The sequence below is a fragment of the Setaria viridis genome, chromosome 6 (genome assembly GCF_005286985.2).
Source record: "Setaria viridis chromosome 6, Setaria_viridis_v4.0, whole genome shotgun sequence".
Classification (NCBI taxonomy): Eukaryota; Viridiplantae; Streptophyta; class Magnoliopsida; order Poales; family Poaceae; genus Setaria; species Setaria viridis.
This window is the reverse complement of record NC_048268.2, coordinates 18,630,668-18,655,856: the sequence shown is the minus strand read 5'-3', so window position 1 is coordinate 18,655,856 and position 25,189 is coordinate 18,630,668. Positions and strand designations below refer to the sequence as shown.

General features: G+C 44.7%; 3 protein-coding genes and 1 pseudogene across 7 annotated transcripts; 2 read left to right on the top strand and 2 right to left on the bottom strand.

Annotated features, from left to right (window-relative positions):
- The first annotated feature begins 1,485 nt into the window (after nucleotides 1-1,485).
- On the top strand, nucleotides 1,486-4,693 carry LOC117859993 (large ribosomal subunit protein uL22). The gene is made up of 7 exons (XM_034743200.2): nucleotides 1,486-1,638; nucleotides 1,722-1,758; nucleotides 1,862-1,902; nucleotides 3,822-4,052; nucleotides 4,132-4,234; nucleotides 4,318-4,385; nucleotides 4,523-4,693. Exons 1-7 carry the CDS (start codon nucleotides 1,636-1,638, stop codon nucleotides 4,553-4,555), a joined length of 516 nt encoding a protein of 171 aa, XP_034599091.1. The 5' UTR covers nucleotides 1,486-1,635; the 3' UTR covers nucleotides 4,556-4,693.
- On the bottom strand, nucleotides 3,642-8,668 carry LOC117859994 (ketol-acid reductoisomerase, chloroplastic). Of its 5 annotated transcripts, none has more exons than XR_011898479.1 (5): nucleotides 7,440-8,654; nucleotides 7,234-7,299; nucleotides 6,532-6,587; nucleotides 5,821-5,903; nucleotides 3,642-4,969 (listed from the first exon to the last, which is right to left on the bottom strand). XR_011898479.1 is itself a non-coding variant. In XM_034743201.2 (4 exons), exons 1-4 carry the CDS (start codon nucleotides 7,578-7,580, stop codon nucleotides 5,891-5,893), a joined length of 276 nt encoding a protein of 91 aa, XP_034599092.1. In that variant the 5' UTR covers nucleotides 7,581-8,652; the 3' UTR covers nucleotides 5,239-5,890. The 5 variants fall into 5 exon arrangements, 1 of the variants encoding a protein (XP_034599092.1); XR_011898478.1 differs by having other exon boundaries at nucleotides 3,642-4,979; nucleotides 7,440-8,653; XR_004641351.2 differs by lacking the exon at nucleotides 3,642-4,969 and adding an exon at nucleotides 5,239-5,698 and having other exon boundaries at nucleotides 7,234-8,072; nucleotides 8,175-8,668.
- Nucleotides 8,669-10,631: 1,963 nt separating this feature from the next.
- Nucleotides 10,632-16,609, top strand: LOC140223193 (uncharacterized; annotated as a pseudogene).
- Nucleotides 16,610-16,919: 310 nt separating this feature from the next.
- On the bottom strand, nucleotides 16,920-20,027 carry LOC117859990 (oligopeptide transporter 1). Its single transcript, XM_034743196.2, has 6 exons — nucleotides 19,767-20,027; nucleotides 19,176-19,633; nucleotides 18,955-19,052; nucleotides 18,282-18,854; nucleotides 17,900-18,173; nucleotides 16,920-17,789 (listed from the first exon to the last, which is right to left on the bottom strand). The coding sequence occupies exons 1-6, from the start codon at nucleotides 19,780-19,782 to the stop codon at nucleotides 16,986-16,988; spliced, it is 2,223 nt and encodes a 740-aa protein (XP_034599087.1). The 5' UTR covers nucleotides 19,783-20,027; the 3' UTR covers nucleotides 16,920-16,985.
- Nucleotides 20,028-25,189: the final 5,162 nt, after the last annotated feature.

Below are 25,189 nucleotides of genomic sequence, written 5' to 3'. Positions count from 1 at the left end.
TGGAGCAACATGAGACGCTGTACAGGAGGGCTTTGGACGCCTACAGTAGGTTCCTAAGGGCTGTCAGCTGCCGTGGCGATCGAGGGGATGTCGTGCTTCCACCACGGGCTGCCTACCCCCATTCGTCCTCTCCAGCTCCTACCCACCAGGCCGGTACGTCTTGTCAACCACCCGTTCGTCCGCCGTACCCGGGCCCATGTACTGCACCATAGGCACATGCGCTAGCGGCCGGGACGTCTTGGGCCACACCGCCACCACCACCATTTTGGCATGCCGTCGGTCCATCCACTCTTCCGCAGTACGTGACCCCGACAGGTACGTGAACATTATTTAGTCGTACACCATTGATGAAATGTTGTCCAATTCACCTTACTAACTAATAATTTATTAACACAGCCCATAGATGTACGGAGCTTATAGTGGAGCGGGCCATCTTCTGCGCACCAGGCATAGAGCTACGTCACTACCGTGCGTGATGAATATATGTTTTATATTCCATTTTAAATACGCAACGAAACTAACAATACCATTGCCTTTGTTGCATAACAGGGTTCGTAGACCGCGGAGGGGCTTCGGAGGACTCCATCGTGGAGGAGGGACAGAGGTCCAACGTCCATGCATGGGTGGACGATCTTTTCAGACCTGAGCCTGACGTGATCGGTGCCTCGCAGTTGCGTGAAGCCCCGGAGGCTCCTGCACAGGGCGTGACCTAGGAGCTCGCGACACCACCTGAGGCCGCAACAGGACATCTGCCTCGCGACGTTGCCCCACGGGAATCCTTGACGTACGACCAGCAGCAGACCAGAGCAGCGCAGCGGGTAGTGAGGCATGGTCATGGCCGGGGTGACCAACCTTATTTCAAGCGAGTACGCATCGCATTTAGTGCGTAGGACTTCTTTTATCTTTTGTACGCCAGTGCAGGCTATCATGTGTACGATTGAATAACGTATGATATGTGGTTATCCGTAGACTGGAAGAGTTCAATGATTTCGTGCAATCACTCTACCTTTCTCAAAAATGTCATAAAAAATTAAAGGAACAATATTCAAAAATAGAGGTATAGCCTCATATTACGAAGTTATGAAGGAAAAATAATTGATAAAAGTCAAAAAAAATGAAGGGAAAATAGTTGAAAGGGTGCTTATAACCGTTTCAACCGGCTATAGCGTCGCCAACCCTGCGGGGGGTCTTACTACCAGCTCAGATGGCAGAAGAGCCCTTATCGCTGCATGAAACGGCGGTAAGGCCCCTCCACCGTTTCAGCCGGCGAGGTAGGTGCACGTGGCGCTGGCACCCTTCTGCTGTTTCATATGGCGAAAAGAGCCATACCGCCATTTGGTTCGGCGGCATATGTCTACTTTTTAAATTTTTTATTCAACTATTTATTTCTGCAAAATCGTAAAAAAATATATAAAAATAAAAAAATTTCGAACTCTGACTTCATACTTGGGCCGTAAAATTAGCGGTCCAATGGTTCGGCCGCACCTTTAGAAGCCCAGTAGGGTTTTTACTCTGTAGCCATCGCAGCAGGGGTTCCTCAAGGCTCCAACCCGTTCTCTTGGCCATTCCTCGTTCGCTCGCTCGCCGCCGCCGCCGTCGCCGCCGCTTCCTCGGGTACGCTCGGCAGCTGCAGCCATGGTCAGTCTGTCTCTATCTGTGCTTCTGCTCTTCCCCCTTCTTTGCTGCGATCTTCTGATCCCCGTTTCCCCGGTTGCTGGCAGGTGAAGTACTCGAGGGAGCCATCCAACCCCACCAAGTGTAATCGTCTTCACGTCCTATTCTCTTTCCTTAATTCATGTGGCTGCACCTTGTACGAAGGACCTTGATCCGGAAGCTGACGACGCCTGTCTTGTTTTTGCAGCCGCCAAGGCCATGGGCCGGGACTTGCGTGTGCACTTTAAGGTCAGTTCACGCGTGAATAAAGAATTCATCTGTGCAAGTGTGTTCTAATTCGTGTTTTATAATCCTGTATTACTGTATATGCGTGCAATTAGGTATGTCTGAGATGGGTTTTGGTGCATATGGCTGTTGAATGTCTAGTTTGGCATTGTAATGGGAATAATCTTATCTGAGATGACCTTGGTAGGGTATTTTGTCTCTCTTTAAGCACCATACAGCTCTACCCTTTAGATACGGCTTCATCTTATTAGGTGAACTGTTGACAGAAGTTGTAGATAGTTTGACTTTCAGTTAATGACAAGTTGACCACAAGTGTGTTAAAGTTCGACTTCACAATTATAATTGAATGGGTTTGTTTGACATATAATGCTTGACAATCTGTTCTTCATGCAATTTCAATACACATGCATTTCTTTCAATTGCATGGTCCTTCAGCAGTGTTTTGTTCTTCTAGTTACAAAATGTCTACTTGGTTTAGATGTTAGTTGTAAATTGTGACGATCAGGTGCAAAATTTATTTAATTCAATGCTTTTGTGTTTGACTGCCCAGCTTTTCTTAACTATCTTAACCATCTCTTGAGTCTTGACCATATTTTAGCTGAGGCTATTGGAACAGAGCATTACTTGCGTGCTCACCATTTGTTTACTTAGCTCAGGATCAGCTTTTAGTATTAATACATTGATATGTTACTTGGTCACAACTAAACCTAATGTGAAAACTGTACTCTATTGTTTTCTGTAATGGTTGGCATTTAATCCTCGGGAAAGCCATTTTCAGTTTTCTTGGATGAGCTATTGATCATGGTATGTCCACTGGCTTAGCAAATAATAACATAATTTAAGGACATGCTTCTCATTTCTCATTTAGCAAATAATAACATAATAATAATAATTTAAGAGTATGATTGATCTGCGTGAGAGATTATTCTGGAAAGATTAATCTTTGGTTTTGTATGAGACTATGGGTGTCCCTCTCCTTTTGTGTCATTACGTTTAAGGGCGATAGCATTAGTTTTTTCAATGGTTGAAGTTTACAACCTGAGAATAGGCTTGTTTTCTCTACATGCGTTATCCTATTTTAGGGATACCTTATTCACTTTTTTGGGTGAAACGTTGGGCCCAACATTACCATTGGTTTAGTCAATGTTGATACATTGAGACATACAAATGCATCAAAGGTCACATCTTTATTTGCTAACACTTCGTTTTATTTAAGCCACATGACTACTTGAATTATTTCTATACAGCACTAGCTGTCCTGATCATTTATCAATAAAAGCAGTTCAAATTCTTTTAATTATCTGTATCATTTGGTCTATTATAATTGTAAGTCTGTAACTGAATATCCTAAGTTGAATTAGAATGAACTTATTATAACTAGTATCTTGCGGGGAAAAATGTTGTTCTTGAGTGAACCATTGGTCATACCATGGCCATTGGCCACTAGTTGAGTTGATCGAATCCTTGATGCCCTTTTCTATTTGTTTAAATTATAATTTCAGACAATGTTGCCAAGGAGATTATTCTTGTACTACCTACTTGTTATTTACATGTTCATTCTTCACCTGCGTATCGTAATATGTTATGTGTAACGGTATTGTCTTGTTTTTATACCTAAAGAAAAACATGATACATTGTTTTTTACTAGTGATCTTACAAACCTTAGGAAAATTATGTTTATAACATTCTTTGGTTAACTTTTGGGTGGACTATGATTGCTAGTTCAGTAACTGATGGAAAACTAAAGTATAACGATTTGTTTCCTTTATTTTTCTGATAAAGTAATGGAACAACTGACATTGTTGTGACCAGTCTTTTCTTTTTCACTCGTGTTGTTAATTTTATGATTTTAACTGGTACAGTTGTAATTATATTTTGCTGAATTGTAACATCTTTGGTATTTTTGCACTCACTTTGTTCAGAACACACGCGAGACAGCTTTTGCCATCAGGAAGCTGCAGCTGACCAAGGCTAAAAGATATCTTGAGGATGTGATTGCCCACAAGCAAGCGATTCCCTTCCATAGGTACTGTGGTGGTGTTGGACGTACGGCACAAGCCAAGTCTCGCCACTCAAATGGTCAGGGACGGTGGCCTGTCAAGTCTGCTAGATTCATTTTGGATCTTCTGAAGAATGCAGAGAGCAACGCTGAAGTATGTTGTCTTGCTGTAACCTCCTTGAGCGCCTTGTTGCATGCTATGATCACTGAATATATTCTTTCTCTGCCTGTAGGTTAAGGGTTTGGATGTCGATACGCTCTATGTCTCGCATGTTCAGGTGAACCAAGCTCAGAAGCAGCGGCGCCGGACTTACCGCGCTCATGGGCGCATCAACCGTGAGTTGTAATATTATGTAAATATTTATCTCACTTGCTTAAAGCATTCTGAATGTTCTCACCGTCTTGATTACCTCTTGCAGCTTACATGTCCTCCCCGTGCCACATCGAACTGATCCTGTCTGAGAAGGAAGAGCCAGTCAAGAAAGAGGTACGTCCTCTTCATAGGGCTTATTTATCTTAGCATAATATTGTCCAGAAAGAGGTATGCCCTCTTCATAGGGCTTATTTATCTTAGCATAATATCGTCCTGTTTGAACTTGGTGATTGAATATTCATGCACTGCAGGCTGAGACCCAAATTGCAACCAGGAAGGCGTAGAAGACAGGGAGCTTTGCATGGTTTCGCTAATGTTGGTTAGGGAGTGAACTTATCCCTGTATCTCCTTTTTCTGTGCTGTTGGCGCACACTTAATCGAACCTATTTTGAAGTTGAAGTATCTCAAGTGGTTCTTGTTCATACTGAGCAAAAGTATCTCCAGTTTTTGCCTGTCATGGCTGCTTGAACTACGAAGTGCATACCTTATCGTAGTTTGTCCTGGTTGAAATGCTTGTGTCGTCGTTGCTAGTTCATGTCCACGTTTACTGCCTGAGACTGTTCTTTTTTGTGTACTTTTTTGGGGACCCTCTTATTTCGTGTAATTAGTCATTACACCGCTCATTTGTGCTATCAGCCATACTTGAATATGCCATTTTCCTCGCGAACTCCATTTATTATAAGTAACTGGGATCGTGCCTGTGCGTTGCTACGGGCAAAACAAATCATAGATAAATGTCATTCTAACGTTCTAAGCTGATCTTGAAGCAACATAATGTTCTAAGCTATTAGGAGCATCAATTTTAATGCATTATCAACCAAGAATGAACAATGAACACTAAAACCCACAATTGAGATGATGCTACAAATATAATTTCTTCATTATGCATATATGGAACGTACTATGCCTAATGCACATATAATTTGTACAGAAGGAAGCTTGAAGGATCTCAAAACCATCCAAAAAATCAAGCAAAACCCCTCATGATTAGATCTTAAGCAGTCGCACCAAATCTCAGGCATGTCTTCAACTCAGCCAATGAGAACAAAAAGAATTGATCAAAATCTCAATAAAAATCATTGTATTTATCAACATAATGTTCTAACATGCCTATGTCAATGACGTCATGAAACAATTGATTGTTCATGAGACAAATCATATCATCCGTTATTGAAAACCACTGTTAAAGTACCATTGCTTGACTGGAGAGAAGGTGGTATATCTTTACTGTGACAGACACAAGTCAAAACATTATTCAAAAAACTGACAACCTCCTCCTTTGGGAGAAATCATCAGGACCAATAGAGGTTTAAGTGACATTTATAGCTGACAAATATAGCAAGACTCACTTGTCTATAGGTTATGGCTCTCAGCAAAAAAAAAAATAGAAAAAGCAACAGAAATGTTCTTAACATCACAGCTACATCCTGCATTATGAGAAAATAAGGCATCCACACCACAATCAGCTAGGAGATTTAACATGAGATACTATTTTGGATTTTGAACTGCTCAAATATCTACTATAGTACCATTGATAAGTAATACTGACCTGTACAACTTCTCTGAGCCTCTAATTGCAACCACACAGCATGGAGAAAATACCAGCTTCACAGTTGGTCTCAAATTGAATACCTAAAGGGTTTACATGTCAGAAGGTGTAGAGTAAAACATTCAAACACTAAGCTTCAAGAGCATCAAAGTAAAAAAAAATTAAATCTATGTCCATGGTGAAATCAACCTAAAAAGAATTTGCCATTTCAGAAACATTACAATGAACAGGTTGCTGTTTTTTTTTTATCAGACAAGCATGTTGGGTCAAATAAGCGAATTAGATCGAATGTAAACCAAATGTCTGAAGCCAAGAATGAACATAAATTTTTTTAAGATAACAGATACTTTCTTCAGACAGAAAAATGACAGTTTCCTAAATCACGATTTTATCAACTAAAGCCCATATTAAACCGCACTCAGATAGAGAGAGAAGTAGAGATGAGCACTCCCTAGCTTTGCACATGGTCAAATTATGCTCAGCAGATTGGTAATATCTATATGAATTATCCTATGCACGTCAACTCAAATAAGTTCAGTTGTAAGCAATGAATTGCCCAATCTAGGACCCAATGAGCAGAAATGTAAACAAAGGCAAGGCACCTAAATTTCCATTTGAGAGCTAAGCTACATATCTATCACAAGTTGCAACTTTGCACAGAATTCAACTGCAAGCAGTCAGCGAAGCTATATTCCAAAATTCATATTATACCTTTGATATTTGAAACCACAAGAAATATATGTCTGTATGTAGTGCTCCTGATCAAGCTGCATATAGGAAAACATTAGCTCCGCGCATGCATACAAGTACAATTGTTCTTCCCAGCTCAATACAAAGTCAACAATTACCCCTCATTCAGTAAAAACAGCTAACTTTCAGTAATAGATGCAACCTGATATCCCACCATTCTTAAATAAGTCATGACTTGCCATTATTCCAATAGAAACCAGTGGCTTCTTTCTAGAATAATTGAGCAAACAAATGAGTTCTCTAGCAAAGCCCCTAATATTATGATATTGCATAAAGTATTAATTTAGTCTAATTAAATGGAATTGAAGCTTGTACAAATTTGGGCTGGCTGGTATGAATCATCCTTGTGCAGCCAATGGCAAGGGTCATCCTACTCCACGTTGTCCATGAATCAATTTTATTATAAGCAATGAAATAAGGTCAGTTCAATTACGAAAATTAAGAAACCTGCCGCCGAAGGCAAAATAATGCACTCTTCATGTGCACAATGAGATAATGAACCCACCACTGATGGATACATACTTTTGATAAACTTGTTTGATGCCTCATGGAACCAAGGTCATTCGACCCAGTTGTACATCTTTCAGTCAATTTGGTATTCATATAATTAGATAGCTCCATGCACCAGGGCTGATATATGTTCCATAAAAGAGAAGAACTAACCTTGACAACAATGTCCGACTTTGCTTCAGCCAGTGAATCCCTCAAGTCCTGAGCTTGGACGGGACCCTGCAAAACGAACATCGATTTGTCGAGAACTAGAGTACAGAAATGGAGGAAGAAGTGATTATCTTGCCCCGAACCCAAATAGCAGTACAAATCCATCTAAAAATCGGTGCCATCTACTACATATGACAACAAGTACTGACTTGCCCTTGTAGAATCCTCTCCCAGCAGCTCTGTGCACGGTCCCATAGCTCACAGCACTGGGTAATGCCCGTCAATGCTGAAGTTGGACGCACTCTTCTGCCACTCCTTGTACAGTACCCTGTATCTCTCCTTCCCTTCATTCTTCAGCAATCCTTGGAAATCAGAATCACCAGCTGCTCATCACATTTAGGCATTTCCACAAGCACCTGATTAGGAACCAACAGGTTAGTAGAACTGAATTTGGGCAAGCATTCCCACAAACACCCTGCCAGCATTGAACAGATTACACAGTATCGGTATGCAAAAATCAGATCGATCTCGCGGAGGTCGGAGTCCGAGATGAGGTCGTCGTCACGCCCTTCCCAGATGATCTCGGCGGTGCGGCGGGAGCGCGCGAGCGGGCTGGTGAAGCAGGCCTCAAAGGAGTCAGAGAGGAGCATCTGGCGGGAGGTCTCGGCCTGATACTCGCCCTTGGCCATGAGCACGGATATGTCAAAGCTCCCCTAGATGCGGCCCTCCGCATTCCACGTGCTCTGCCACCGCCCGTGCCGCACCAGCACCACTAGCTTCGCCACACGCAATGGCGGGAGCGACGAGCCCGGGCGAGGGGCAAGGGACTTCTCTAGCTTGTACTGCAATCAAGATGCAATCTAGATAATTTCTCTAAAGCATTCAGATTCTGAGATTGAATTGAAGCATTTCTTGCAAGTACATAGAACTCAAATACGTAGAACCTGGCTTGTTGGTGGCGTGTCCCCGGCGAGGGGAGGAGGAGGGCGGGCTGGCGGCACCGGCTGTGCAGGGAGGTCGTGCCGAGGAGGAGGGCGGGCGGGCGGCGCCGGCTACGCAGGACGACGGAGGAGAGGAGGAGGGCGGGCAAGGCCGGCTACGCAGTGGCGGCGGCGGCGACGAAGCAGGCGGAGGGAGCCGAGGTCAGGCGGAATGCGGGTGGCGGCGGTGGTGCAGGTCGAGCGAGCAGAGGTCAGGCGGATTGCGGGCGGCGTTGCAGGCCGAGCGAGCCGAGGTGATGCGGATTGCGGGCGGCGGCGGCGATGTCGGGCGAGGGAGGAGGAGTAGGCGAGTGAGGGGAACATCGGATGGCCGAGCGTGAAGCGCGGGGATGGAGTAGGAGTAGCGGATGGCGCACGCGTTGGGCTTCGGAGGGCGTTCCATCGGAGGGCGGACCGGGTTGCACGGAGGACGCGGGAGCCAACGGACGGGTGAACGGAGCGGATGACAGACGACGTACGAAGTTTTTTCTCCTCTTTGGTTTTTTTAGGAGTGGAGAAACTGATTTTTGTCGTACATCTTTCAATCTCTATGATTCTACGAGGCAGTTTATTTTTTACCCGAATATCTTGTTTGGTTCGCAGAACTTGATTGGTCGGAATGTGTTGGTTTGTAATTTGGAAAAGTTGGCTACATTTAGAGGGGGAAAGGCCTGTCTTTTGATTTGTACTTTGTTGAATCTGCAACTGTGAAAACCTTTGCAGTTAGAGTTAATAGCTTGTTTGCTGTTTGGTCTCGCCCAAAACCAAAGCATTTTCGATGTCATAGTGACAAAACCAGTGGTTTCATCCCGACTTTGGTGGACGTGTTATCGTAGTTTTGCAAGCTCAAGTAGCCTGTGGTCTGCTGCCTGCAGGACCGGATTTGGGCCTCGGGCTGCCTGGGCTGCAGTCCGGGGCGAGGCCCATGAACAGTGAAAAATTGCTTCATAAAAATGGCATAAAAAGGCCTATCAGCCTATTAGCCCACCCCGAGAAGGAGAAAGTCAAGTAGGCCAGCAAGTCGTCGCGGGCCTCGCGGCGTCGCCCTAGCCTCGTTGCGCCGCACCGCATTCACCCGTCGCCCTGCCTCCTGTCCGCCTGACTGCCTCCCTCCCGAGTCCCCCAACTCCCGCACCTGCCCAGGCCCGCACCGCAAATCCGCCCGCCACGCCGCGCCGCCACCTGCGCCGGCCGGCTGGTCCTGGGCTCCGGCTGCGTGCGCCGCCACCTGCGGCCGATGGCCCCGGCGCCCCGCCGGCCGCCGTCCCCGGCTCCCCGCGCAGCCGCGCGCCAGGGGGACCGCCGACCAGTGGCCCGACGCTCCTCCAGTCCTCCGCGGCTCCGCCCAAATCCGCCCCTGCCCAAGTCCGTCCCTGCCCAGCTGCCCAAATCCACCCCTGCGCCGCACCGCATTCACCCGTGCGGCCGCGCCCCCGCCCAAATCTGCTCCTGCCCGGCTGCCCCCGCCGGCCGGCGGCCGCCCGGCTCCCAGCGGCCCAGTCCCCTGGTGGCCTGGCGCCTGGCCAGCCTCAGCCCCTGCCCGGCTGCCCTTGAAGGTAGGCTGCCTGAAGCTGAAGGCCTGAAGTGTTGAGGACTTGAGGTTTCTTTTTTTTTTGAAATTTGCTCTATGAATCTATGATTGTTGATTGCTACTGCCTACTAGCAAAATCATGAATATTTCATTTCATTGACCGATTTGAGCAGGACTTTGCAATTGCAACATTTGATACCTTAGAAGCTAGAATGGAGAAATACTATGCTAAAAAAGATGCGTCAAAGAGTGGTGGTAGTGCCGAAACTATAGAGAGCCGGGTTGAGCAAAAAAGACCACGGATTGAACTTGATATGAGAGATATAGTTGGTGATCCAGGACAAAGAAAGCCATCTGATGATTTTCATCATGATATTAGGGATGAGGCAAGGAGAGCATATCTACAAATAGGTCCATATAGGCCAACTGGTCATAAGTTTCCAAAAATAAAAAAAGATGGTAAAGGCCAATCAAGAGGATTTGTTGGATCATGGTTTGATCAATTTGATTGGTTAGAGTACAGTGTAGCCAAGGATGCAGCTTATTGCTTTTCTTGCTATCTCTTTAAGCCATAACAAGCTGGGTTTCATACTAATGATACATTTACCAAAGTTGGGTTTAGAAATTGGAAGAATGCAAAAAATTGTTAGGAGCATGCTCAATCAATTGATGGCTTTCATAATAATGCAAGAAAGCGTGCACTTGATTTAAAAAATCAGAGGCAAAGTGTTGAACATGTGTGGACTGTTACAAGTGCAGCAGAAGAGGAGGCATATAAAGCTCGTTTAAGTATCATGTTAGGCATTGCTAGATTTCTCCTTTTGCAAGCTCTAGCCTTTCGTGGACATGATGAGTCTAAAACATCAAGAAATAAAGAGAACTTTGTGGAGATGCTTGAATGGTACAGAAAGAAGGATCCTAAGGCTGCACTTGTGATCGGTGAAAATGCTCCAGGGAATAATCAAATGAGTAGTCCAATGATTTAGAAAGATTTGGCTAGGGCTTGTGCAGAGGGGACAAGTGAGTTAATTAAAAGTGAAATAGGAGATCACTGTTTTGCGGTTCTTGTTGACGAGGCTCGTGATGCATCTATTAAGGAACAAATGGCTGTGGTTGTGAGGTATATACCTTCTCTTTATTTGGTTATTTTATTGGTTTTGTTTTGTTGCTTTCAAGTAACACTATTTTCTCTTTTCTCTTGTAGGTTTGTCAATGATAAAAGGAAGTGTGATTGAGAGGTTTCTTGGCATTGAACATGTTTTTGACACCATATCAACTTCACTAAAAGAAGCATTGGATACTATGCTTAGAAGATATGGTCTATCTATTTCCAAGATTAGAGGGCAAGGATATGATGGAGCTTCAAATATGAGAGAACAATTTCATGGGTTACAAAGACTGGTATTGAACGAAAACCCATATGCCTTTTACATCCATTGTTTTGCTCATCAATTGCAGCTTGTGGTAGTTTCTGTAGTCAAGTGTTGTGGCTCAACTTTTGATTTCTTCAATTATGTCACTTCAATCGTGTGGCGGAACCGCCCAACTTAAGCTAGTTTAAGTGCGCCTAATCGCTGTTGGAACAGCAATTATCCGAAACACACCTAAAACAGCATAAGTCCGGTAGTCCGTCGAGTGTCCCTAGGACTCCTCGAAAATCCACGACGTGTCTCATAGCCATACATCAGGATAGTATCCGTGATGGGATAACATCAACAAACATTACATTTTCACATACATAGAAAATGTACGAGTTATTACAGAACATAGATTGAAACAAACTTAACAGTGCAGTGTTAGATATAGTTCTAAGATTTAAACAGTTTAGGAGAAGATGCGCAGGTAAAACTTCTTTTCTAGGGGTATTGTGAGACTCAGGACAATACCCTAGGGCTTCGGGGTCTCCTCCTCTGTAGACTCCTGCGGAGTTTCTGAAAAATAGCCACAAGGGGAAAACCCTGAGTACGGGGTACTCAGCAAGTCTTACCCGACTAACCAATATAATAGTTTTCTGGGATGTATATGATAGCTTTTGGTGTACTTGGCTGATGCAACTTTTTGCTGAAAAGCTTACTACAAGTGATGCCTTAGTTTTATCTTTTATTTGGGTTAAGTCATTACCTAACCATTCTAAATGATAACAGAAAGTAAAAGCAACCATAGATGTTAAGTCATACATCAAATATCAACCAAAGGTATATATATTGCATGAATTGATACTACGATGCTTAACAGTGATCAAGTGCATTCATAACCGAGAATTGCGGTGATCCGGATCTAGTTACATCCTGCAGGAGAGTACCTTGATCACCAGCTTTATACGACTGTCCAGGTCGTATCTAACAACCTCTCGATTAGCAAAATCGATGATTAGGAATACGACTACCCGGACCCAGGGATGCACCCCCACATGGGACCCCACGTCTGGCCCGATCACCATGTGAGTTTCAGGCTACACCCCTGCCAATCTCCAGCACGTCAAGCGCGGGTACGAAGTATTCCCGATCACAGAGTTTACTAACCTACTGGGCTTTACTGGTCCCATACCCAGTAAGTGATCAGATGCTTATCACTTGATCAAAGGTTAAGACAACGAATCGGGCCTTAACCAAATTAATCTAGCAGACGGAACTACATCTCTAGCTTCTGTCTGCTTTCAACTTTTCAAGTTATCTTCCATAAGCAACATGTATGACTCAAAAGTTTTCCTTAAGGTTGGTAAACCAAGCATTTAAGCAACTAAGTATTTCTAGACTTGGGTTATCTTCTAAGGTTTGAACAAGTGGCAAAGATGTCCTTAAAGCAAGGCATGATCATACACAAGAATAGGTTTCAAGCAACTCCTAGACTTAGTGCATACATAAAGCAAATAACCGATAATTAGACACATGAAATAATGACTCCAAAATAGATAGGTATAAATGCACCGGGGCTTGCCTTGTTCGCTTAAAAAGTTAGTATTCTCTGACGGGTTGGCTTCACAGGGGACTAACTCAAAAACTTCTTCGAACTCTGAAGGTCCTTCTGAAAATTCCAAATATTCTCCTTCTGGTGTTTCGGGATCTATAGCATAATACATGCAGGGGTTAGAAATGCAAAATTTTGAATAAAAGACTATACAACTTTCCTTCATGATAAAGTTGCAAGCCAACAAGGACCATACAACCTATCATGATAAAGTTGCAAGCCAACACACATAAACCCAAAAAGATTAACCCATAATTTTATTTTCTTACTTAACCCTCCTTATAGCTTTTTCTTTTATCTTTAGAAAAATTTATAATTATTTTCTAACTTGAAAATCTAATTTCCTATGAGTTAAGAATAATTTGTGATTAAGCAAGTGTTATTTCATATTTTATACATTTTATAAATATTAAGTATTTATTTAATTACCTTAAAAGGAAGGCATTAAATAAATACCCAAATTTTTATTATTTTTCTAGGGTGTAAAAATTTTAATGCATAAAGGAAAATAAAACAAGCCTAACAAAATTGGTTTCACTAATTTTGGACACTCCTAGAAATTTCTGTGATTTAAATGGTGTAAAACATATTTAAACTAATTACTTTCCTAAAGGAATTCTAATTTTTCCGAAAAACACCCGGAAAAACTTTTCTTACTCAGCCTAACTCTACCCCCTCTCTTGCGCACTGGGCCCCACGGTGCGGACCCCACCTACCCCTATTCCTTTCTACCCGCCGGCCTTATTCTCCTCTTAACGGGCCCCGTGGGCCGATTCTCTCTTTCTTTTCCCTTCTCCGGCCCGACACCGGCCCAACGGCCTTCTCCCTTTTCCTCTTCTTCCGCGAGCTCGGCCTGCTTTTCACTGGGCCTCCGGCCTTTTTCTTTTTCGGTTGACCGCGCTCGCGTCACTGGGCCTCCAGGCCGCGGCCCAACAAACGGCCGCGCGCCCGGCCTCCTTCTCCCCCTCTCCCTTCTCACTGCCGCGCGGGCCCGAGCGACCAGGAGCTTCTTCCTCCTCCCGCCAAAACACGCGCGACAGGGGGCGGCGCGACTCGCCGGCCGGCGCCCCACCGGCGGCGATGCTAGGTCAGGACGGCACCTCTACACCTTCACGCACCCATGCGCGGCAACAGCTCCTTGGGAGATGGCTGGAGCCATTCCCTCCACGGCGACGGGCGGTGGCGCCTACGGCCGGTCGCGACTACGCACGACAACGGCTCAAACTACTCGAACAACTACTCTTACACCATCCTAGGACCTTAAGGACTCGCCTACGACTACTTAAGAAGGACGGAGAACAGCGCAAGGTAGGGCTCACCGTGAGCGGGTGACGCGGCGACGGCGGACAGAAACAACGGCGAGCACGGTTACTCCGGCATGGATGTTGAACAACAACTTGGCTGGGGTGTAGCTGGGGTGTCTGTGGAGGAGTGGGCGAGAGGAATCGACGGGAGGTGAGGCGTGGCGGTGGAATTTTGCTCGGCGGCGGTGCTTGACAGAGGAGCGGCGGCGGTAAAAAGACAGCGGTGAAAACGGCGACGCGGGAGCGATAGTTATTCAAGCATTCACTGCGCGCATGGGCGACACCGTGGCCTATTCGTAGGCTTGCGTGGTGAGGAGGTGGCCTAGTCGTCGCGCTGGCGAGCGACCGAGAGCGGCGGCGGCGACACGTCGAGATCGGCTCTGCTGCTCTTCCCTTCGCTGATTTCTGACGCCCAAAATTCAGAGCTTCCCCATGGTAGATTTCCAATCCAACGGTGCACAGGTGACTTAATCAATGTTGTAGATAATCTCGAGCTTTCCAATTTGTCTATAAACCTTTGTCCGAGATAAACATCAAAAAGTCTTCAAATTTTAAATTTTTCTCGGGCAAATGTCTGAACCCCTTTTCACCCTTCCATTCAGTTTCGTCAGTTGATTCACAGGTGATCATTTGCCTGACTTAGTGATTCATTTCAGTAGTTCAAATCCCCTTCCTGTAGTCCAACTTCTTCCCAATGATGTTCTACAACCTCCAAAGTTTCCATTTTTCCCAAGAACACCTACTCCTTTTGATCCCCATCTCTCTGAATCTAAATCCAAAGTTGATCAGATGCTGCTGTTTTCAGACTTAGGCGTTTTCAGTGATAGCCAAGCTGTGACAATGTGCTGACTTTGAGCTACATTTCGAAATTGTTCCCTTCCATGTTCCTGGCCAACAACACCCAAATCTTGTAGTCCAAAGTTCATACTTCAATATGGTATAGTTGTCCTGGTGCACTTATTTGAAAAATTCTTCAGAATTCAATTTTGAAAACAGACTCTGCTGCTGTTTTTCGGAGTTTCTATTTTCAGACGATGAACAGTAGTTCAATTTTCCTTTTTCTTCCTTTGATTTCTCTGAGATATTTAGCACCATTTTTATTCCAAATTCTTGATCCCTAAGTTCTAATCACTCTCACACTTGTATTCCATATTTTTGCCGAATTTTTCTGAATTTCAAATTCAAAATTCAAATTTCGGCCAAATTTGACCCGAATTTGATTTTTCGGCTAATTTCTTTTCCTTTTCTTCTCAATTTGCTTTTAATTCTTCAAAGTCACTTAGATGACTAAATTGGCAGCTGTTACAAATCGTCAATGTTGTTAGTGCTTCTTGCAAGAGGAAAGATCAACTCCTTCAAAGTTATCATGATAAGCTTGTTGAGCAGTTAGATAGTAGTGTTATTTTTTCTGGGAGAGGGAAAAACCAAGAAACTAGTCTTGCTAGGCCTGGTGATACACGGTGGGGTACACATCACAAAACATTGGCACGTCTTATGATCATGTGGTCCTCTGTACTGGAGGTGTTAGAGAATATTAGTGAAGATGGAACTGATGGGGAAAAAAAAACTACAGCCTCTGGATTGATTCAAAGAATGGAGTCATTTGAATTTGTGTTCATATTACATCTTATGATTAGAGTATTGGGGATGACTCAAGACTTGTCACAATATTTGCAAAAGAAAAATCAAAACATTGTTCGTGCAATAGGATTAATTGGCTCTGTGATGAGAAATATGAATGAAATGAGGGAAACTGGTTGGGATGCTCTTTTTGAAGAGGTAAAAGAGTTTTGCTTCCTCAACAACATAGAAATTCCTAATATGGAAGATATGATACCAGTTAGAGGTCGTTCGAGATGTCGTGGTGCTAAATTAGTGAGTTACTACCATCATTTTCATCATGGAGTTTTCAATGTTGTGATTGATCAAGTTTATTGTGAGTTAAACAATCGATTTCCAGAAAGATCAACTCAACTCTTGAGATGCGTTGCTTGTCTTGATCCGAGGGATTCTTTTGCCAACTTTGAAGTGCAGAAGTTAGTTGAGCTTGCTAAGATTTATAAAGATGACTTCTGTGATTATGACTGCATAAAGCTTGCGGGTGACCTTCGTATATTCATTGATGAAGTCAGAAATGATGATAATTTTGACACTTGTATTGATCTTGGTAACCTTGCTAAGAAGATGGTTCAGATCGGAAGAGATACAACTTTTCCTTTGGTGTATCGTCTCATTGAACTTGCATTGATTTTGCCGGTGGCAACAACAACAGTTGAAAGAACCTTCTCTGCTATGAATATTATCAAGACTGAATGAAGAAATAAAATGAATGATGATTGGTTGAATAGTAGCATGATGTGCTATATTGAGCGAGATTTGTTTGTGTTGATTGAAGATGAAAAAATTCTAAAGCGCTTTCAAGGCTTAAGAAACCGTAAGATGCATTTGCCAAACGAGGGCTCAAGGTGCGTGTTGTTTACTTGTATTAGTCTATTTCAATACATAATGTTGTCTTGCTTTATATAGAGTTGAGATGTTGAAAATTTTTATGTAGAATTGAGGACGTCGGAACAAGTGGAAGTTGTGTTAATTCATGAAGACATGTATGGTTCTTTTTTTATCATGGAAGACTCTTAATTTGGTACTTTTCTACCTTCAATGTTCTATGTATTGTTTGAGTCTATTGGTTGAATTGTGCTCTTTGAAAAATATGTTATATTTAATAGTGTATGGCTAGTAAGATTTTAAGTCTTATATTAGTTAGTCCGGGGCGGAGCTCGTTTCTGGATCCGCCACTGGCAGCCTGCACCGCGCCTGCTGCCTGCACGAGAGCGTATCGGTTGGGAACGGGCAGGGTTAAGCAAAGGCGGCCTTTGCTTTCATACTGTACAGTCACGACGCGTCGCATGAACTAAACTTACACAGTTTCATCATCTTAGTTTGTATTCACATGTTTCTGGTGGAACGGATTTCCTAGACTACCGGGCACCCCTTGGCCACGACCCCTGGCGCCGTGGGGCACGTCGCCAGGTCGCAGCGGTCGTCGGCGACGCCGCCCCACCACCTCGGGCCGTAGACGTCGAAGTACCCCAGCGCCACGAACGTGAGCACGCCCATGAAGGCGACGCCGGCGTCGAGGCCCGCGGCGAGCACGTAGTTGTATCGCATCCACCAGGCCTTGTGCTGCCGGTACACGACGTGGTTGAACAGGAAGCCGACGAGCCCCCACATGAGGAAGTTGACGGAGCGCGCGGGCAGCAGCCCGCTGGCCCCCGCGAAGATGAGCGGCAGGTTGACGCCGCGGAGCACGTGGCTGCGCGGGTACGCGCGCTGGAGCAGCCACGCCAGCACTGGCGCCAGCAGGCCGACGAGGAAGAAGTAGTTCATCTGCCAGTAGTTTCCCAAGCGGCCGAACATCCGAAGCGGGCCGACGACCCCCCAGATGATGGAGGCGTTGTAGAAGACGTCGTCGCCGGGGCACGTCCAGGGGCTTCCCGCGGGGAGGTTCTCCACGTCGCAGATGTCCTTCACCGTCGTCAGCAGCCACCACGCCGTCGCGAAGTGCATCGTCGACGCCGTCAGCGTGCCGGCGAGCTGCGCGAAGAACATGGACCGAGGGGGGATCTTCATGTAGTGGCCCAGCTTGAAGTCGGACACGAACGACAGCGCCTGGCCCATGCTGATGAATCCGTACGTCTTGAACACCACGTTGGCCAGTGGCTTCCCGGGGTACAGGTACCCGATGATGAGCTCCGTGATGACGTTCAACCCCGGTTGCTGGACACGTACAGGCAGGGCAAATGGATGAACGCACGGGAAATTGCAAATCTGCAATTGCAAACCGACGGCGGATCAAATTTTATCAGCGTACGTGTTCTCGTTCTCACCATGTTGGTTGTCGCGGAGATGACACCGATGGGGAGGGTGAAGGAGAAGGCGATGGCGCAGGTGAGGAGGAGGCCCCAGTAGGGCAGCTGCAGCTGCCGGCCGAACCCCTCGCAGGTGAAGAGGGACAGCGCCAGCACGATGACCAGCATGAGGTGGAACCACCACTGCGGCACGGGCTTGTAGTTCCTCTTCATGATCCTCGTGTGCACGTCTTGCTCCTTACCGCCCTCCGCCTTCCCCGCCGTCGCCTTCCGGCACAGATCCCGAATCTCCCTGGACCCAGTCACGTCTCCAGGAGCATGAGAAGCAGGAGCTAGCAGTAGCCGATCGAGTAGCGCGATGGCAGTGACAACGTACTGAAGAAACGAGTGATCGACTCACTTGCCGTGATAGAGCGCGACATGCGAGAGCGTGGACATGAGGCTGGCGAAGCTGATGCCGTAGTTGATGGCGAAGAGGACGCTGACGTTGATGCGGCTGTAGGCGTTGTACTCCTTGAGGTTGAGCGCGAAGGTCTTGGGGTCGAGGACGCGATTGGTGTCGTAGGGACCGCCGGCGTCGTCGTAGACGTGCGGCGAGACGAGCGGGAAGCGCATGGCGTTGTAGGTATTGGTCCAGTAGAGCAGGGGAACGGCGATGTAGGTGCTGATCGCGAACCCGGCCATGACGTTGACGATGGTGAACGCCGGCGATGCCAGCGGGTTGCCAAGGAACCCGGCCACGGTGTTCCAGTCGAGGCCGAAGGAGCCGACGCCGAGGCCCTTGAGGCCGGATCCGATCTGCTGCGCCGTCACCGAGTCCTTGTACACCAGGCAGAGCACCGAGACGGTGCTGATCGTCGGGAACAGGTAGCTGGGAATGAGGTAGTAGGCGAAGCTGCAGATCATGACGATGATGAAGAATTGCAGACGCGTCAGCCCTCCCCTGGGGCGCTTCTCCTCCTCGTGCATTGCTCTGTCGAGAGATACAATTAATTTAATCGATCAAGAACATAAGAGGAAAACACAACATTTGGCAATGACATTTCGAAATGTGAAGTCACAAAGGCAAAGACCTGAAGAGGGTGACCTGGACAAGATTGATAGGCCACCACATGTAAGCTGAATCAACCAAGAACTTCCTGAACAGGCCAGCCCATCCGTATCCAAGCAGCTACAAAAAGCCATAGTTGAGAGCGTATTTTAGAGGCATGGATTTTATTGTAATGAAATTTCCCTTGAGCCAAGAAATCCATGGTCCAATCCATGTCATATAGCACAGCCTTAATTTAATTACCTGGGTGGTCTGCGCCAGCAGCATGGCAGCGTAGGGGTTGATCTGGCGCTTATAGAAGACCTTGACGATGGCGATGATGTTGAGGGCGTAGACGGTAGAAGACCCGGCGCCGGCGAAGATGGTGATGAGGCAGTGCTCCTTGAGGCTGAAGGGCCCCGGGTTGAGGGAGAAGTACCACCTGCCGCCGGTGAGTGGCACGCGGATCGGCTGCTCCGGCAGCGTGGACGCCATGAGGCGGCCGATGGGCAGCGAAGCGATCTGCACCAGCACCGTGCCGATGCTCAGCTGGGAGAAGCGGTACTTGAAGAACTCGTTGACGAAGGCGAGCATCACGCAGGAGGACATCCCCAGGACCCATGTCCGGAACGTCAGGCACGGCTCCGACGGGTCGTCGGTGATCGGCACCGTGTTCCGGACCTCTTCGATCGGATGGTCGTTAACCTCTTCCTCGTCCCCGCCTGCGAATCAATTTTGATTCGTTCGTGATCAGGTAAATGCGAAGGAAAAACACCTTGTTCTGGAATGGAATGCAAGTGAAATCAATAGAATTCATTTCGACTGGATCGAGTTGCCGGTTATGTTTCTCTTTACCGCCTGTTTTCTCCATCGGAAAGTGCTCGTCGGAGTCCGTCTGGCGGCCGGCCGCCGAGAACTCCCTTTGTTTCCGCCGCGGTACTCGTGATGAGCACGACGCCGTGCGTTGAGTGCCTCGCCCGTTTGGTTCGCCTCCTCTCACCAAAATAGCATCCTATATTTGAGTGAGAATCTAGTGTGGCCTTAGGTATTGTAGGGACGCACATCTTGTTAACTGCTCTGAGATTCTGTTTTGTTGGAGGACAAATGGAGGAACAGGCATAGTTGACACCTGACAATCGGCACATACACCTATATTTGGGGGTTCCCTCAGCGTTCACTAGGACTGGAGCTGAGGGCAAGTACATTCTACACCTCAGCAGTCTCATAAGTCATCTCATGCAATGCCACATAGGATTTTTACTGATGTGGAGGAGAGAGGGTGATGAGAGAGAAAGAGATCGTTGTTTTGCGAAACAACCACCTTATAGGCTAGATTTTAGGACTACGAGACGACTACTTTAACATTGTACGAGTTGTGGTTGCATCCAACTCATAATATTTTTTTTCTATGCACAAATTAAGGGAATAGAATTACTATGAGACAACTTAAAAAGATAACCTATAGTATATGTTATTTGTTAAGTCATCTCATGATTACGTGTCAATGTATGAGACCGCCTATTAGACAACATCAATGTACTTGCCCCGAGCATTGTTGTTCGTAACGATTAATGATTGATCTACACTGAGTAACTTATTAGGACAAACAAACAAGGGATAGTGTGCATGCACCCACTCTTTAAACGATACTGACAACATGTATTTGAGAAGGTTGTGTATATGGACCATCGTTGATTTCTTCTTGTCAACCATCAGTTAAGAAAGAAAGGGAAGCATTTCAATGGGAAGACATACCATCATAATAAGCCTACACACCGTAATAGAAGGTATGTATTTTTCTATAATAAAGGAGGTAAAGGTCATCTTTGGAAAGGTCTAGGTAGCCAATCTGTTCCAAATGATAATATCAGACATGCACCCGTGTGGAAGAAGAAGTCTATATTATAGGAGCTACTTTATTAGCAAATCCTAAAGGTCCGCAACACAATTGACGTGACGCACTTGATGCAGAATATTTGCATCAACGTGCTAGGATTCCTAGGTACGTATAGGAAGACAAAAGATACACTAGAAGCACGATATGATATGAAACTTATGAAGGAACTATATGGCCTACATCCGGAAAAAAGAGAGAAAAGAGAGCACTACTTACGTTCTACCAGCTACACTCTTAGCGAGAAAGAGAAGAAAATCATGTTTGATTGTTTGAATAGTATCAAGGTGCCATTTCTCGAACATAAAGGGAATAATAAATATGAAAGAGAAAAAATTCACAAATCGAAAGTCCCATAACTATCACGTGCTAATGACACAATTTTTTTTCGGTTGTGCTGAGGGGTATTCTACTGTAGAATATACGATTGGCACTCGTAAAGCTATGCATATTTCTCATTGCAAATTTGTAGAAGGCAATCGATCCAAACAAACTAATAAAACTACAGAATGATATGGTACAATGTCTTGTCAGCTTTGAGATGTTTTTTCCACCATCCTTCTTCAATATTATGATGCACCTCCTAATTCACCTAGTCAAAGAGATTAATATTTTCGATCCAGTATTCCTACACAATGATGCTAGAACCTTGTTTATACCCTTGCTTAAAGGATTTATTAATAGTTGCTCTATTAGATTCTTGTAAGTGCCTTGTTTACAACTCAAAACTCTCCTAAAAGGTCGAATTTGTTGGCATGAGTTGTGATCCTACCTATATCCTTAACCTTATGGGAGAAATTGGTTCGAACCGAGTCTAGGTTGTTGTGAGAATGTGATATAGTTGAGATTTGAGTTAATTCTGCTTGTGATCCTAGTAAAGTGAAATCTCAGAGTTTATTTTCAGAAATCAAACTCTTACTAGTTCTTGGTTTAAATTCCTACCAGAGCCAAATGTGCTACACGATCAAACCTTTACATATGCTACCTTTTGTTGTGTTGAGTTTCGTCAAGCTTTGTGTCCACATGAAGTAGCGACACTTTAACCTAATAATTCTCCTTCGCGTTTATCTTCTATTGCTAGCCTTTTCATGTCTGGTTATGCTGAATTCCACATTGGATTCAAGAATCCACCTCTACCAGACATTCCTCCACACAACTAAGTCATTGTGTACCTTTGAACCTATCTACTAATATGGTCATTCCAAATAAATACTCCATCCATATTCCACATATTCCTCTTGAAACCTTTCAAAAAGAGACATGGAGCTATTGAAAAAAACAAAGAGAAAAAGAAAAAATTGTGAAAAAATAGAAAGAAGAAAAAAATAGAGAGTAGCTCCATGTTCCCAAGTACTTAAAAAAAATCCAAAAGGGCATCAAGCAATAAGGAGTTCACTGTGACCATATTCTCCTCAAACACAAGATCTGATGTATTGGACTCATTAGCAACACACTATTTTTGCTTGTGTTTGTCCCATTCTTTGGCATGAGTCCATTTTCTCCCTTACCACCAATTTTTTCTCCAATGATCAATTTAAGACATGTCATGATCTATACTTGGACCAGATTTTGACTTAACAAAATACACAACATAGGTAAGCTCTTCTTTATCTGTACCAGTGCTCCACATAAACCTTTAGTTCGTAGGGTAAAGAAGGACAAAGGCCATGTGAGGAATAAAAACCAGTTGAGCGATTTGAGAGTACCATTCAAGGAACTTGGTGCATTTAATGCAAAACTCTCAGAAACCCCAAGATTGAATCCTAAAAAGAGATTGAGCTAGGTTAGAATCTATCAAGATTGTTCCTTCTCTCAATCGCTAAAGATAAGGTGAGAATGCCAAAAGCCTCGCAGGTATGAATTAAAGGGCATGGGTACACTTGTGCCAACTTATTCAAGTCACATAAGGTAGAGTGTTGGATTGTGCACTTTACGCTTGCAGGGAACTAACATTTGAAGCAACTCCTAATCCGCCGAGCCTAAGTTTAACTTTGCTCGAGGATTGTTGACGCAAAATCTGGACCTCAGGCTTTTGCATTGAACAACACGAAGGACCTGGAAAATCTGCTTAACTCCAATGCAGGCTCCAAATCGGCTCGCGAGTGGTGCAAGGAGAAGTCAATTTGACCTAAAAATTGACAAGGTAAACATTAAATTCCTTGCCGATCGGTAGCGAATCCTTTTGAACTCATGGGTAGGCATTCCTGAATAAACACCACGATAGATAGATATTTAATGTAAGCATGTGGTGTAAATAAATAAAGCATTAATGGCATGTGCCATCGGCTATATGTGCCGACAGGCTAAGATAAAGCATTGTAACACAACAGCCATAAAAGGAGCCCTCGTTAATCATGCGCACATCAGATAGATTAACAGATCAAGTCAATGTCTTGATAAGTGTAATTGAACTTAGGTAAGGTAACATGAATGAGAGGGTATTGATATCAATCTATTAACCTAAAAGATTAGAACACCACAAATAAGAACCTCTTATCTACCGCTTGTAAGCTAATAAAGCTAATAAAACTATCAATGTCATGACCGTGTAATTGAACATACATAAGGTAACACGGTGAGAGGGCATTAACTTCGGCCTATTAACTCAACTAGACAAGCTCGCAGCAGCAAGGCCTCGTATGTGCCCCTATCAACTATATGAAGTCATCATGCTTCCGTAAGATACGGATAAGATCCGACCGAAGCATCAGCTCTCAAAGGTAGCATGCTGACGTCAGGGGCTTGACGGTTAGCAATACGAGGGGCAAGGGTAAAGATCTATCAGACCTAGTATATATAAAGCAATAAAAGCATGCAAAGATCTACCAACTGATACGATCTGATAACTATGAACGTTTAAACAAGGCAAGGGAGCCGATGAAGACAACCTAGCAAGATCTAAGTTGTTCGATAACTGTGAGCGTTTAGGAACAACCAAGGAGCACTTCAGACTGGACCCATCTGATCTTCCATCGACTTCTGGAATCGTGGTCAACAACAGCTAGTCCTGGTCAATGCGGCTTCATCAACAGTCCTTTTCTTTCTCCTTCATCGGCTGTGAGAACCTTATCCACAACGGTTGATTCTTATAAAAAAACCGGTGTCAACACATGCCCCCTAATTTTGGGATATAATAACCGGTTGGTTCTGAGGCGATATCTTACCAAAACTGAAAATAGTTGTTGCCGCAATCATGATTCCTTTCTCCAGATTTTATAATAGCATTCCCCATTTTTCCAGGATTCACCCTGCAAAGACTGTTATATAACCACTCTAGTCCTTTTTGTCTTCTTCACCAAGCCAACAGAAGTCTTTTGCCGCTGCAACCAAAAGTCGAATCTTTCCCTTCACGCGCCCGGCAACAACCCCATCGCTCCATCATCATCAAGCTCTAGCCATCAAGACGCCCCAGATCAACAATGGCAACAATGTCTTCCATTCAACAAGTACCAAGCACCTTCACTTGTTCTTTTTACTATCTAGATCTGATCTAGTTACTACGCACTAAAACCTTGCTTCTTTTCGATTCTTGCCCCTCCTGCAGGAAATTAGGAACAATCTGTTGATCCCTAGAGCCAATCTGCAATCAACTTATTTCCTAGGGCCCATAGGTAGTGAGGATCCAACAGATTTCATAAATGCTAAAACTATGAGGATCCCTTTTAAGAAATCCACAATGAACCTGTCAGTCTAGAAAGGCACTTTCCACTTATGGCCAAGCAATATCTCCTGTTGGAGAAACTTGGTACCTTCGCATAGCAGCCAAAAAGAAAACAAATTGGGAAGATTTCAAAATCGACCATTGTATCAGACTGTCTCTAGTTGAGATGGAAAAGAATGAGCCTCTTCTTGCAGCTTCTGCATATTTTTGGTCCGATGTTGTGAATGCGTTTCTATTCAACCATGGTGCAATGTCTCCAACCCTGCTAGATGTATCTATGCTAACAGGCCTTGATGTCACCACTCCGATTGACCCCTTCATCCTAAGGATCAAACCTTCTTATAGGGTCAAATCAAAGAACATGAATGGACGGACTGGTTATATCACTTCATATAGCAAAGAAAATGGCATAGTCACTGATGAAGAGCATGTCCTTTTTCTGAACATGTCACTAGAGAGATTTGTGTTTTGCGGATCCACCATCGGCCCCACAACCAACATGCTTGTCTTCGCAGAACAATTGTCCCAGAGCAAAAACTCCCTATTTGGAAATTCTTGCTTGGATCTGGGTATCGGTTGATGCATCAGACATTAGTCAAACTTAGAGCCGATGAAGTTATTAGCACTGGCGGCTCGTGGTGGTTTGTTCAACTCTAACTTACTATTTATATAGCCAAGGGTGAAGGAACAAACCTATTCTCCTATACTTTCCCAAATGATTAT